Source organism: Oryza glaberrima, chromosome 5, assembly GCF_000147395.1.
Source record: "Oryza glaberrima chromosome 5, OglaRS2, whole genome shotgun sequence".
Lineage (NCBI taxonomy): Eukaryota > Viridiplantae > Streptophyta > Magnoliopsida > Poales > Poaceae > Oryza > Oryza glaberrima.
The window spans coordinates 15937521-15950157 of NC_068330.1; the positions used below are offsets into that span (position 1 = coordinate 15937521).

General features: G+C 43.6%; 1 protein-coding gene across 1 annotated transcript; it reads right to left on the reverse strand.

The window, feature by feature from the left end:
* Window positions 1-11158: 11158 nt before the first annotated feature.
* Window positions 11159-12337, reverse strand: LOC127773059 (putative glycine-rich cell wall structural protein 1). The gene has a single exon (XM_052299070.1). It carries the CDS (start codon window positions 12036-12038, stop codon window positions 11451-11453), a length of 588 nt encoding a protein of 195 aa, XP_052155030.1. The 5' UTR covers window positions 12039-12337; the 3' UTR covers window positions 11159-11450.
* Between the last annotated feature and the right edge of the window lie 300 nt (window positions 12338-12637).

Below are 12637 nucleotides of genomic sequence, written 5' to 3' on the forward strand. Positions count from 1 at the left end.
GAGAACAAAGAGAGCAATTAGTAGGCCTAGCCCACGGGCTAAGGCAGAAGCCCAATAGGAAGATTAGGAACCCAGACCCTGTGAAACAAATCTAAGTGATAAGTTTCCTGTTGACCAATCCGAATACGAGTAGAGGTAAAATCTATCTCCTCCTAAGACCCAGACATCTAAGGATGGCTTGTACTTTAGATGAGATTTATAATGAAGAGAAAATTCTAACCTATATGGCTTGTACTCTAGATGAGATTTATAATGAAGAGAAAGTTCTAACCTATATGTGTGTTCATTGTCTACTTCTGTAATGTTCTTGAAGGCAAAAGGATAGGCGCGGGTGTTCTACGTCATCTCACGTCTCTGGGAGGGACAGGAATGAATCTGGTGATCTGCTAATAGACGTGTTGGTTTATAACACGTTATCAGCAGCTCTCCCTTCACCGGTTTGTCGTTTGTTGTTAGATTAATTTCTAAGTACAGATTGATGCCTCGGTATTGTTGTGTTTCGCAGTACTACCATCGACGAAATTGATCGTTGATGACGCAGGAAGATATATGCACGGCTGCTCGCGACGTGCATGTGTTGTCCCGGCTGACCTTCGCAACCGATCGCCTGAACCGTGCACGCGTCATAAGCCACCGGAGCATGCATATATACTTGATCGGCGTGCACCGTGACTGCATCATTATCGGTTAGATCAATCTAATTTATTTGCTATTACTAATTAGATTGTGATCTATGACGCGGTACTGCGTGCTGGAGCCTGGAGGCATACTCGTGCGTGTCGTGCCGTCGTCCATGCACAATAGGAGCAGGCACCGTAGTCGGACGTCTGCTAGCCGCACCGTGTGCTGCTGCGACACGGTTCTGCCCTGCGCGCGTGTGCGTGTGCACCGTGCTTCCGTGGCTCCCCTCGCGTTCGCCCGTGCACGCTGCCGCACGTCACGGATCAGAGCTGCGCGCTGTCTGCCACGAAGTTGAGCCCTCGCGTGGGTTCCTGCCCCTTGCGCATGCAGCCCAATCTGCTCTGCGCGCTGCTGCGCGAGTGCTAGACGTGATGCACGCAGCGCCGCACCGGCCGGACCAGCTCGATGGCCGGCGTGTATGCGGAGAACAGATGCCCAACCACAGCAAGCAAACAAGCCATGAACCATAAGTGCATGCATCGATCGATCTGATGACATGCGCTAATGAGGTAATTAGTAAGATTAGTTTGTACACTAATTTACTAATTCATAGATACATCTGAGCATGTGTCTATTAAGGTATGCGGTCTATATATGTTTTTATAGATTTATTATATTTTCTCGTTTTTATCATATTATGGATGCTTTGCTTGCAATAGATTTGATCCTGCTCTTGATCTAGCGGTAGATTAATTTCTTGCTTTTAATCTATATGCATCTATTTTATTTGATGAAAACTGGAGAAAACCGTGTGATAAAAATCATTAAAATTGATGGGAAACCCTGGACTGGAGACGTGCCTAATTCGGCTGGGCCGAATTGGCCGACTCGCCCGCCTCCCTCATATCTCTCTGTGTTATCTCTTTCTCTGATGATGCCATGCCGAAAACGCGGTGACATATTCTCAGTTTGTGCAGTCGGACTTGGAGACATGTTGGCCATCTTTCGCCGTCACTGTTGGGTACGCCGTCGGCCTTGCGTCGATGCCGTCGCGAGAAACCGCTGTCTAGGAAAAGCCCTAAACCCATGTCGTCGTTGCCGCTGGAGTTAAATGCTGAAGCGAGGCGCCACCGTTGTTGACCTCCCATCGACGCTACCGTTGAGCCGTGGTGGGAGGATGACGGGTCGTCGGCTGCCTGCTATCGAATTAACCTCCGCCGAGACGATATGGCCGGATGCAATTTGGTTGCCGTTGTCGGGGCCTCAGTTGCCATCGTTGAGTTCGCCTTGCCGTCGTCATGAGGATGCGCGGGTCGACGCGGAGCTCCGTCATGTGCCACCGAGCCGCCGCCGCACCAAATTGCCGCACTGGAGTGATGTCGTCGCCACCATCCTGCCAATTGAGGTAGTGGATGGGTCGTCGATGACCTCCTCACCATGTGCCGCCCCAAACCCCTTCATCATCATCGACAGTTGATGGCCTCCAACGCCACCGCCGTGCCCAAGGGGCCGGTGCGCCGGGCGGTGGACGCTGTTGTGGACAATGAATGGGAAAGAGGAAAGCCTAGTTCCCCCTCCTCTTTCTCGGTCATTTAGGCGAACCGGCTGGGTCGGTCTGCCTCCGCCCGACCGAATAAAGCCCAACAGTAACGTGACAGCCCAAACAAAATTAATAAAAATAATAAACCTGAAAATCTTGATGGGCTTAGAGTTTCGATAATTCGGCCCATTAGGCATTTTGGGCTACACTGTGCTTGCTAGCCCAAATAAGATCGTGGCTTGAACGTTAATTCGACCCGATTAATTTCGGTTTAATAACAACTTGCATTTAAGCCTCTGGAGTGTTGGGTTTTTATGCTATAGTTCACTGTTTAATAGAATTTTACAGTTTGAACCTTGTAATTAACAAGAATTATATTAATTTTGTTTGTGTGGCTATATCTTGTTGCTTAGGCCTTGTATAGTTTGGTTTTGCATGTGGGTCTTCGGACTCTTAAATAACCATGTAATGGTGTTCTTTAAGCATTCCATTGCTTTTAAAATCAATGCAACTCCAACTAAATAATCTAGAGATGGTTTCTAGGTTATAATGCTTCCATAAATTATGTTCACATCATGTAGAATCCACCTGTAAGCATTATGATGGGTTTATTTTCATGCATTTATGTGTGATGGTTTTCTGTGTTGTATAAATATTGGAAATATAATGCCAAATAAGACCAAGTAAATAACAGAAAATCACCTAATGCATGGAAATTCTGGGAAATTAAATATCCATGGCTATGGATAAGACCACTCTTTACTGATACACTCCTCCATATATAAATGGTGATATTGATGTGTCTACAAGATGTAGTCACGTACACTTGTTGTACAAGATCCATGCTTTTGCCAAATTCACTACGCATATCATCCGTTTGCGTGTTGCGTCTGAGAACCGCATGAGACGATTCGGATAGATAGTATGGGTGATTTCACACAAAGGCCTTCAATGACTATTGTATGGCTTTAGGCATTAATGTAGATCACTCTATCCATATGATCACAATTAAGAATATGATTCTGGGTCGTTGAAATGTGTGGAATTAGACAATGTGCTTGGGATTCATTGTCTTTCCCCTAATGGTTTAACATCTTAATCAAAGTATGGTCGGACTATGGTTGACATTTTTATTTTCCAATGGTTGAGAGCACGCTTTTCTGATTTGGAGATAAATGATTATACCTCAATTTTCTGGCAACGTGGAGTTGCGAGGTTCAATAATTTGAGCTATTTTTCACTCGGTCCAGTGAAAGATGTAAAGTGTTTTCCATGTGGTGGAATGACACTGTTCATATGGTTGCCCTTGGTGTGCACATATCTTCTCAATATTATTTGGAACCTGCTGTCTTGCGAAGACACTAGAAAATTGGAGGCAATTCTAGCGGAATAAGCCCGAGGGTAGATGCTTGAATAGGCATGATTCCCACTTCACTATAGCGCCAACAGCTTGACTTGGGTGTTGATCTAGTCTCAGTCCTCGTGTGGATCTAGCGTTAAATGGCCACCTTTGGTTGATGACCAATGGTTGGCAGTGTTTGTCTAATAAAGTTGTTTTGACAATGAGAGTTGTATGGCTAGTTTAGAGCATGTCCTAGGAGTACATTGGTCGGCTATACTGTTGCCAAGCAGTTTATCTTTTGCTTAGTTTGAAACTTTGCATTAGATCAATATTTCACAGATAAATAAAGTTCTTGGTCTTTCTTGTTCTATTCTAAAGCTTATCCTCATGCTGGAATTGATAAAATGCTTTAGTTTATAGAAGAAAAATTAGTGTATGATCCGAGGAGTTACAACCACTCGCACAATTTGGCTTAACTGTATTTCAGACAAATGTTGGCTATGCACTATTGCATTTTATCGCGCTCTCGTAGTCGGTGACTACTCCCAGGTTGTGTTGGTTGATCGCCTACGGGTTGATGACCATGCCTGTCGCACACTGGCGTTTTTCGCGTGTGGATGTGTGCAAGCCATGCAAAGGTTCGTCGTGTTGCATGAGTTGAGCTCATTATGCCAACGATGGTTGCACCAACACATTCCACTATGCTTGTGGATATGTTTGAACATAATGGTTTTATTGTGAGTATTACCATTGTTAGACGTATTGATTATCTCCCGATGGCTATGTCTAGGGGACATTAACAAATGTGGTTTGATAATTCACTCGTGGATCGTACCTAAAACATGCTGCTGAATCATGAGTGACCCAATTCTAGAGTTTGGTATGAGTAATTGGGGTCAAACTTGGGCATTAGACAAGCTAGACTTTAACACAACTCTGCACCACAAAATCTGCTTGGCAGCGCAGGCTAGTGACCGCGCATTTTGCTATCATACTCCTTGTTGAGCGCATCAGAATGCGTTTTGCCACCATAGGTTGCCTTCTTAAGCATATGGCATGGGATGCCTAATGCACGTCGATCCGGAATCGATTGTGAGTTTGAATGGCACTAGGTGAGCATTAATCCATGGAGAGTGCATTTGGCTAAAGTATTTGCATGTTGGTTGCATATACATTTGGTAGCAACGGTGGTTTTTGCAGACTTGTATACCCTAACTAGAAGGTTGAGGATAACCCTTCGGAGGAAGGAAGAATACAGTATTCATGCCACTGTATTGGTATATGTCCAGGCTCACTGCATATAATGGAAAAATCTCTCCTATTAAAGTGCGTAATATTTCCCAAATATATCACCACCGTAGCATACATTCGTGGGAGAACACATGTGTTTGAGGTGAAATGCCTTAGCCTTGTGCCACGACATGGGGATTGGTAGTATGCTATTGTAAGACATCTCGGCATTAGGGGGAGAAAAATGCCCATTTTGAAATGCCTGGAGATTTCTTTGAGTGAACGCACTAAATGAGCTAAACTTGTATGTTTAGTTCATACTCCTGGTTGCTTGGTGCACGGAGTTTTTGCCAACAAAATCATATGAGGAACAATTGGATAGTTGTTAAAAAGAGTAATGCTCCCAATTGTGGTAAATGTGGATAGACCCGGGAATAATATCGTATCCACATAAGACTTATGGCATTTGATCATGTTCTGCAGGGACGCCTACTAACACGATCTGTGGGCCTTAGTCAGAGCATAAGAGTTCTCACTGGATGCGAGCATACTCCTCTAATTCTCTGGAAGGAGAATTCACCTTTGGAAGGTGATATACCTAATAATGATGTTCGTCGTGGAGACGACATTCCTAGCAATGCACGCATATTATGGTGCTAGGAATACGAAACAACCATGGATCGATCATTTTGGGAAATGACGAAGATCTGGTTAAATGTGTAGCTGGGAATATCGCCTCTAGCTAATGATTATCTTTGAGAGAACCAGGATCTAGAAAGTCCATGGCATGAGCATGCGATGCTCAAATCGGGTCAAATAGAAATGCAATTGAGGCTGAACCGAATCGCCAATTGAAAGTCGCGAACGTTGTTCGGATTTTTAGGGTCATTATTGAGATAATGAGGTGGTGATGTGCGATGGTTCAAGTAGGTCTTTGACGTGACCTCTCCCATGTGAGTTGAATGTTCCGCTAAATAATGGTATTGGCAAAATGGCATGAAATTAAATATGCAGTTAAGGGATTTGAGAAATCCATGAGGAGGTCTTGAATAGACTCCGTAGTGAAATTGCGACATGCAAATCTCGTACCGATAGGTATTCCGGTAAGAGTACCATCTCCCGTTGGGAGAAAATCTCATTGACGGAATTTTCTCTGAGGGGGAGACCTCATTGATGAAATTTCCTATGAGATATAAAATAATTAGTAAGTCTGAACACACCAATAATTGTGTAATCCCTTGGAGGGATGATGACCCATTTTTGACCCGATAAGATTGTAATGAGGAGCCCGATGAGATCAAACAAACGGGGTCTGTAGGCACATGTGCATCTCGCGATTATCACTGGAGTGTGTACACTCGTGAAATCTGCTCCACCTGATGGTTGGAATGGTGGTGTCCTCTAATACCTGCTAAGGTATACTTGGTGTTGATGGTTGTGTGTTATCCCACAATGCTTGAGTTTTTCAGACTAGCTAGTTACTCTGATCGTCACAATGTCTTTGGAAGGCTTGTGGTTGCTCTTGTGGATCCCAAATTATTATTGACACTGTCAGAGAAGGTTGCAATGATCAAGGCCTAGTGCTTGATGGAGTCACGTCCAGGTGGTGCATGCCATTGTGACTTATTTATCCCCATAATCCTTTTGAAGGATGAAACAGATTGCGTTGCACAACAGTATGGTATTGTGGTACATGATAGTGATGAAATGCATCTCTCTATGTTCCCTATTCTCGTTTTAGTGATGAAATGAGATAAGTCTTTTAAGACTAATGGTTTAAGGATCTAATTGATTCTTGCCTACACGTATGTCTGAGAGATGTTTAATGCTATAGGAACATGGTCTGTGACAAAGATTGTCATAGGGGGAGTATGTGCTATGTGTTGATTGTCATTTGCAAGATATTGAAATGTATTAGAGTATGCCAGGGGTATTAACTCGATGATGATCACTTAGACCTATTTTGAAGGTCCTATCATATAAAGTTTTGTTTAGTAAACCAACACCACTAATACAAGTGGACTACCTCACAGACTCCTGAGGTGAGGTGAGGTGAGTAGCAATTCAAGTTGAGTGATAATCCAGCGGATTCACCTAGTCTCTCCCAACTGTTATTTCTCGGAAGCTTGTCCGAAGAATTGGGATGAGAAGACTCTGGGGTTTGCTAGGTTCAGGAGGAGAGCATCCTAGAACATGACCCACAATATGGACCCTATAGTCCATAGCGTTGTACTCTTTTTTTCCTGGAGTGAGTGGAGTTGTTGTTCCTCACATAAGATTTTTAGCGAGGCAACAACGTGCAATGCATGAGCGATAACTATGTACTCTTTCTTCTAGCCTTTTTTTCCACTGGGTTTTGGTAGGAGTTTTGACGAGGCATGAGTTGGTCGCGGATTAGCCCAAGAGGGAGTGTTGTGAAACAAATCTAAGAGCTATGTTTCTTGTGGGCCAATCCGAACTGGAGTAGAGATAAGATCTATCTCCTCCTAAGACCCCTATATATATAGGGGCACGGTGTGACATCTAAGGTTGGCTTGTACTCTAGATGAGATCTATAATAAAGAGAAAGCTCCACCCTATAACTGTGTTCATTGTCTACTTCTGCAATGTTCTTGAGGGCAAAGGGATAGGCGTGGGTGTTCTACATCATCTCACACCTCTACTGTTATGGGAAGGGCAGGGAACGGATTCGGTGATCCGCTAATAGGCGCGTTGGTTTACAATACACGTGACCCCCATGGTTTGCAATGGTGCCAATGGGCCGACCCAGTAGTACCATGGGCTCTGGTGCTTACCGCAATTAGATGGCGACGATTTTTTTTAATTTTCTTAATTTATAATTTTATTTATTAAGATTTTTAAAAAATATTTTTTCAAAGTTTTACAAATCTATACCCCTAATGTCCTTAAAAGGGTGTTTTTTTAAAAACGCTTTTCCAAAGGACTTTTTTTTTTTACATGGCACATGTGCGTTTTCTAACATCCACATCAAGGCCAGCCAGCCATTTTGCAATCAACCTCTTGCTGCATTCCCAAAGGGCTACAAGGGGACCTCTTGCAAAACAACTGGGGCTGGCCATTTGTCGCCCTTCAAATATGGTTTTCTAATAGGCTCGCTTATCGTCCACTTAGAGGGCTGGCTGTAAGGGGCCACATGCAAAATGTCGTAGGTCGCTATTTTGCAGGCAGCCTCCTTCTCACCCTCTTAGAGGGCTGCAAGGGGGTTCACGTGTAAAATATCCGCGCAGCCGTTACAACACACCAATGGCCGTGTGTCATGTCATAAAAAAAATGCCCTCCCAGAGAGCATTAAGAGTGTAGATTTGTAAAACTTTGAAACTAAAAAATATTTTATTACATAAATTAAAAAAATGTGGTTTTTCTTAAGAAACCACAGCGCGCATACATTTACCCCTATAAACGCACACGAGCATACTCTATCCCCTTTAAGCACCTCCAAAAGACTGCAACAACATATTTTGATATTAAAGAAGTCACTGTGGAGCGTCTCACTATTGATCGGTACGTCTGGTTCCATCATAAGAAATCTAACTAGTCGACGCTCACTTTTCGTCGTTAGACAGTATGGTTAAACAGTAGTAGTCCTCAACTGAGAAACATCTCACTACTAACTTTTAGGGCTCAAGGCATCCATCACTAGATAATTAGCATTACCAGCTATCTTAGCAAATATATTTTACTCCCTCCATCCCAAAATATAAGTATTTTTAGCATAGTGTCAAGTCAAACATTTTAAACTTTGACTATTATTAATAGCAAAAAAATAAAAAAAGATCAATCATGTAAAATTGATGCTACTGGATTTATTACTCTTTTTATTCAAAACATCTTACTTTTATAGATATGGTTGATCAAAGTAGCATCTCGAAGACTGTATTGAGATCTAAAAATGCTTATATTTTGGAATGGAGGAAATAGTATTCTTACGTGTCTAACAATTAATGTTAAGATTGTACCCAATAATATAGTCCCTCCGTCTCATAATATAAGGGATTTTGATATTTTGCTTACACTGTTTGACCATTCGTCTTATTCAAAAAATTTTAAAATTATTATTTATTTTATTTGTGACTTACTTTATTATCCAAAGTACTTTAAGCGCAACTTTTCGTTTTTTATATTTGCACAAATTTTTTTGTATAAGACGAGTGGTCAAACAATGCAAGCAAAAAGTCAAAATCCCTTATATTATGGGATGGAGGGAGTATGATCTAGGATTAAGTAACTTGATCTACGGTCTTGAAAAAAGAAACTTAACTTTGATTTACTTAGGTTATACTCCAGCTTGTTTGTGCTAGAAGTTGGTCAACAAAATTTGTGTTAGGTACAGGCGCTGTTTCTTTTAGTTTGGGATTATTATAATCCATATTATTGAGAATAAGCTGAAAGAAACAAAGAACTTATTGAAGTAGCTTATTATAATCTGGAGCCCAGCTTATTATAATCTGATAAGCTCATTTAGGTGAGCTTTTTCTAGATTATTGGGTGAAAAATTACCCACCATGCCACCCCACTCCCTCTTTAGACTTGCAAACCTAATAATCTAGGCTCTAATAATTTAGGAAAGAAACAACTAACCGCTTATTCTACTACAGATTATAACAATCTATCTTATAATAATCTGATTTAATAATCTAGATTATAATAATCCCAAGCTGAAAGAAACAGGGCCATAGTTGGTACAGAAGACCTAATGAGGGAGTAGTTTAACCTCGTCAGTTGTATGTGCATCTGCTATGGTATATGCCAAAGCTCTTGGCTAATTAAATATAAGGCCATTGAATTTTGAGACTTCAGTTGTAGAATCCACACAAGTACATATATTTGATTTCCTGGAAAGAAAAAATAAGATCGATATTCTAGGTTTATACCGTGCTGGTATTATGTATTTATGTCTACCGGTGCCGCCATTTAACCATCAAACACAATTTTTCACAATATTTGCACTGGCTGATATCATTTGATAAAGGCATTTCATGCATGATACGTCCTGTTTATGTGATGGGGAAAAAAAATCGAGACAGCTTTCCGCATCGTCCTCGCATTTAGCCTTTAATACTAGTGGTCATATTTCCAGACAATGACATATAGCGAATAGTACCAATTTTATGTTTACGCCCGATTTCGGTCGTGATCGATTATGTGGTGCTGCTTCTTTGCTGATCTGGCGCTTGCACCATCCATTTCAGCAACATGAGCTACAACTTGTGATGGAAAGACCTTTCCATGCCTTCCCTTTCTATCTAGCTAAGCTACGCTATCAGATTTAGATTAAATCAGACTGATCCAAAGATGTATTTTGTTGGAGCCATTACTCGGACGACAATTTTGATTTACCACACGTATAATAATACAAGCGTGACTAATAGTCATGATTTTTTTCATGAGCAATATGTGGTGTTCTTCTGCTGATGTGGCGCTTGCACCCCCCATCAGAAAGTGTCAACAGCATGAGCTTCTCGTGGCGACAAGAGACCCCTTTGGCTATTTCCATCGCAAGGTGATCCAAAAGCAAACTTTGGAAGAACTAATTAATAAGAAGTGAACTTGACAACCTGTAGTAGGAAAGATATGGTCAAAAATCCTGACAGCAAGAAAGAGATTGAGGGACCGATTTTTCAGGAAAATGATAAAATGAACAGCCGGACCGGGATGGTCTGCAATCGCCTTCAGGAGAAAAAGCAATCGGTTGTTGCACTCTTCGTTCCAAACTTCCAATCCTTCATGGTAGATTGGTGGTACTAGCTAGAGGCCAAGCACAAGGCCACCACATTTCACCTCTACCAAAGTCACCTGCCAGACTTTGTGGTGCCCCTCTCTTTCAAGTGTTGTACTACACCTGCCAACTTTCTCGGCACACGGACGAAACATACACAGATACACTCACTACTCTTTTCTATCCCAAAAAATAAGTTAATCTTTATAAAGCCAGCGTGATATGGTCTATCTTTATAAAGCCAGCGTGATGTCACCCTGACCCACATTTCATTGACTCATGTGGGTCCTATATGTCATTGAGATACGGGTTGGTTTATTTCAAAACTGGTTGGGTTTTGAATAGTAGTCGTCCTTGATTCCAAGCTCTGACCTGTGAGCCCCTCTAGTGACCGGCATCAGTGCATCACAATTGGACTAGAGCTCTAAACACAGAAGAGTGGAAAAATGATGTGTTCTCCTTCTGTTCCAATATAAACCAATTAAAATAGGATGAAGCATTGCCTATAACAAAATCTAGATAAGTGTCTATCAAAATTCATCGGACTAATAATGTTTCATTCTATACTCAATTTATTTTGGGATAAGTATTGTCTGTGACACTTGTTATCCTAGGCAATTAATGCACAGTCATCAATGCTGCAGCACACTAACCTCTGACATGGAACACAGTAACACACAAATGGCTACAGAACAAAACCAAGAAAATCCATGCCGATCCATTGATTTCATTCCACTCCATGACCATGCCTGCCATCACAGTAGTACTACCATATACAAACAACAGTGACAGAGAAAGTACAGGAAGAACCAGGGGAAAGGAATCAAGAAACGCAATCAGACACCTCATCACAGCTCCGAATGGAATAAAACAAAAGAAAAATCCTCCTCTTCTTTTCTTCTGTAAAATTGTGTACAGAAATGTGTGGTGATGAACTGATGATGATGATGGATAATTGGATGGAATGGGATCAATGGCACCTAATCGGAGCGGTCGCCGGACTCGTGGAAGGCGGCGGCGGCGTGCGGGTTGCAGTCGTCGGAGAAGAAGTCGTTGTTCTCGAGGAGGGCGCGGAGGCCCGGGTCCTCCTTGCCGTTGGCGCTCGGGTTCGCCTCCAGCCGGCACTCCTCGTCGGGGCACACGCAGCACCACGCCGCCGCGGGAGCCCTCGCGGCGGCGCCCGCGTTGTCCTCGCCGCCGCCGTCATCGCCCGGTCTCTCCCTCCGGCTCCTCCTCCCGCTCCTGCCCCCGATCCCCTCAACCACCGCGCCGTTTCCCCAGCAGGCCACCGCCGCGGGCAGCCTCTCCCGGATCGCCCTCGCGACCGCCTTCCTGCGCCTCCCTTGTTTCCTTCCGCCGCCGCCGCCTCCCCCTTGCTCCTCCTCCTCCACCACCCTCCTACCGGAGGAAGACGACCCGGCCGAGCCGGAGGTGGACGGGTAGGAGGACGACGCGGCCGAGCCGGAGGTGGGCGGCTGCCTCCGCCGGCGAAGCGCCCCTCCTCCTTCCCCTCCCGCTCCCTCACCATCCAATCCCCCATTGGTTCTCTTCTCCCCTCCCGCATACATGCAACCGCCAAGGGAATCCCCCCGCTCCCGCACGGCAGCGGCGGCGGCGGCCACCGCCGACGCGGAGGCGGTTGGTGAATCGCCGGGCGGTTTCCGATCAGCGACGACGTGGTGGTGGCGTGGGGGGATTGGAGAGGAGAGGAGAGGAGAGGCGAGGGGAGCGATGCGATGCGATGCGGCTAATCCAAAAAAATTCTAATTCGATTCCAAATTGCGAATTGGAGTGGTATTATTGGAGGGCACCAGCTCGAATACGTTGTCGCCTTGGGCCTTCCTCCCTCTCGCTTTCGTTACAAGTGGAAAGCCTCGTTTAATTACAGCGACAACAAGGGAGAAACTGCCTCGTCAAAAATAAATATGAAAGGAAGCGAACTAAACATATACTTTTATCACTTTTTCATGGGCTAATGGAGGGAATTTGCATACGTAAAAAGGGGTAGATTTGATTGATTGCTTAATGTTGAGTGATAATCTAGAGTTCGCGCAATAATGTCGCCATCGGTGGTTCCGCGACACGTTCTTAGATTTGATCGAAGTAAACCTGTAACCAGCGTAGTTCACAGTTGTGAACATCTTGTCGTTGTAGTATATGACAATTT

Coding starts and splice junctions, on each gene's coding strand:
- LOC127773059 (XM_052299070.1), bottom strand. CDS start 12,038: ATGTATGCGGGAGGGGAGAAGAGAACCAATGGGGGATTGGATGGTGAG.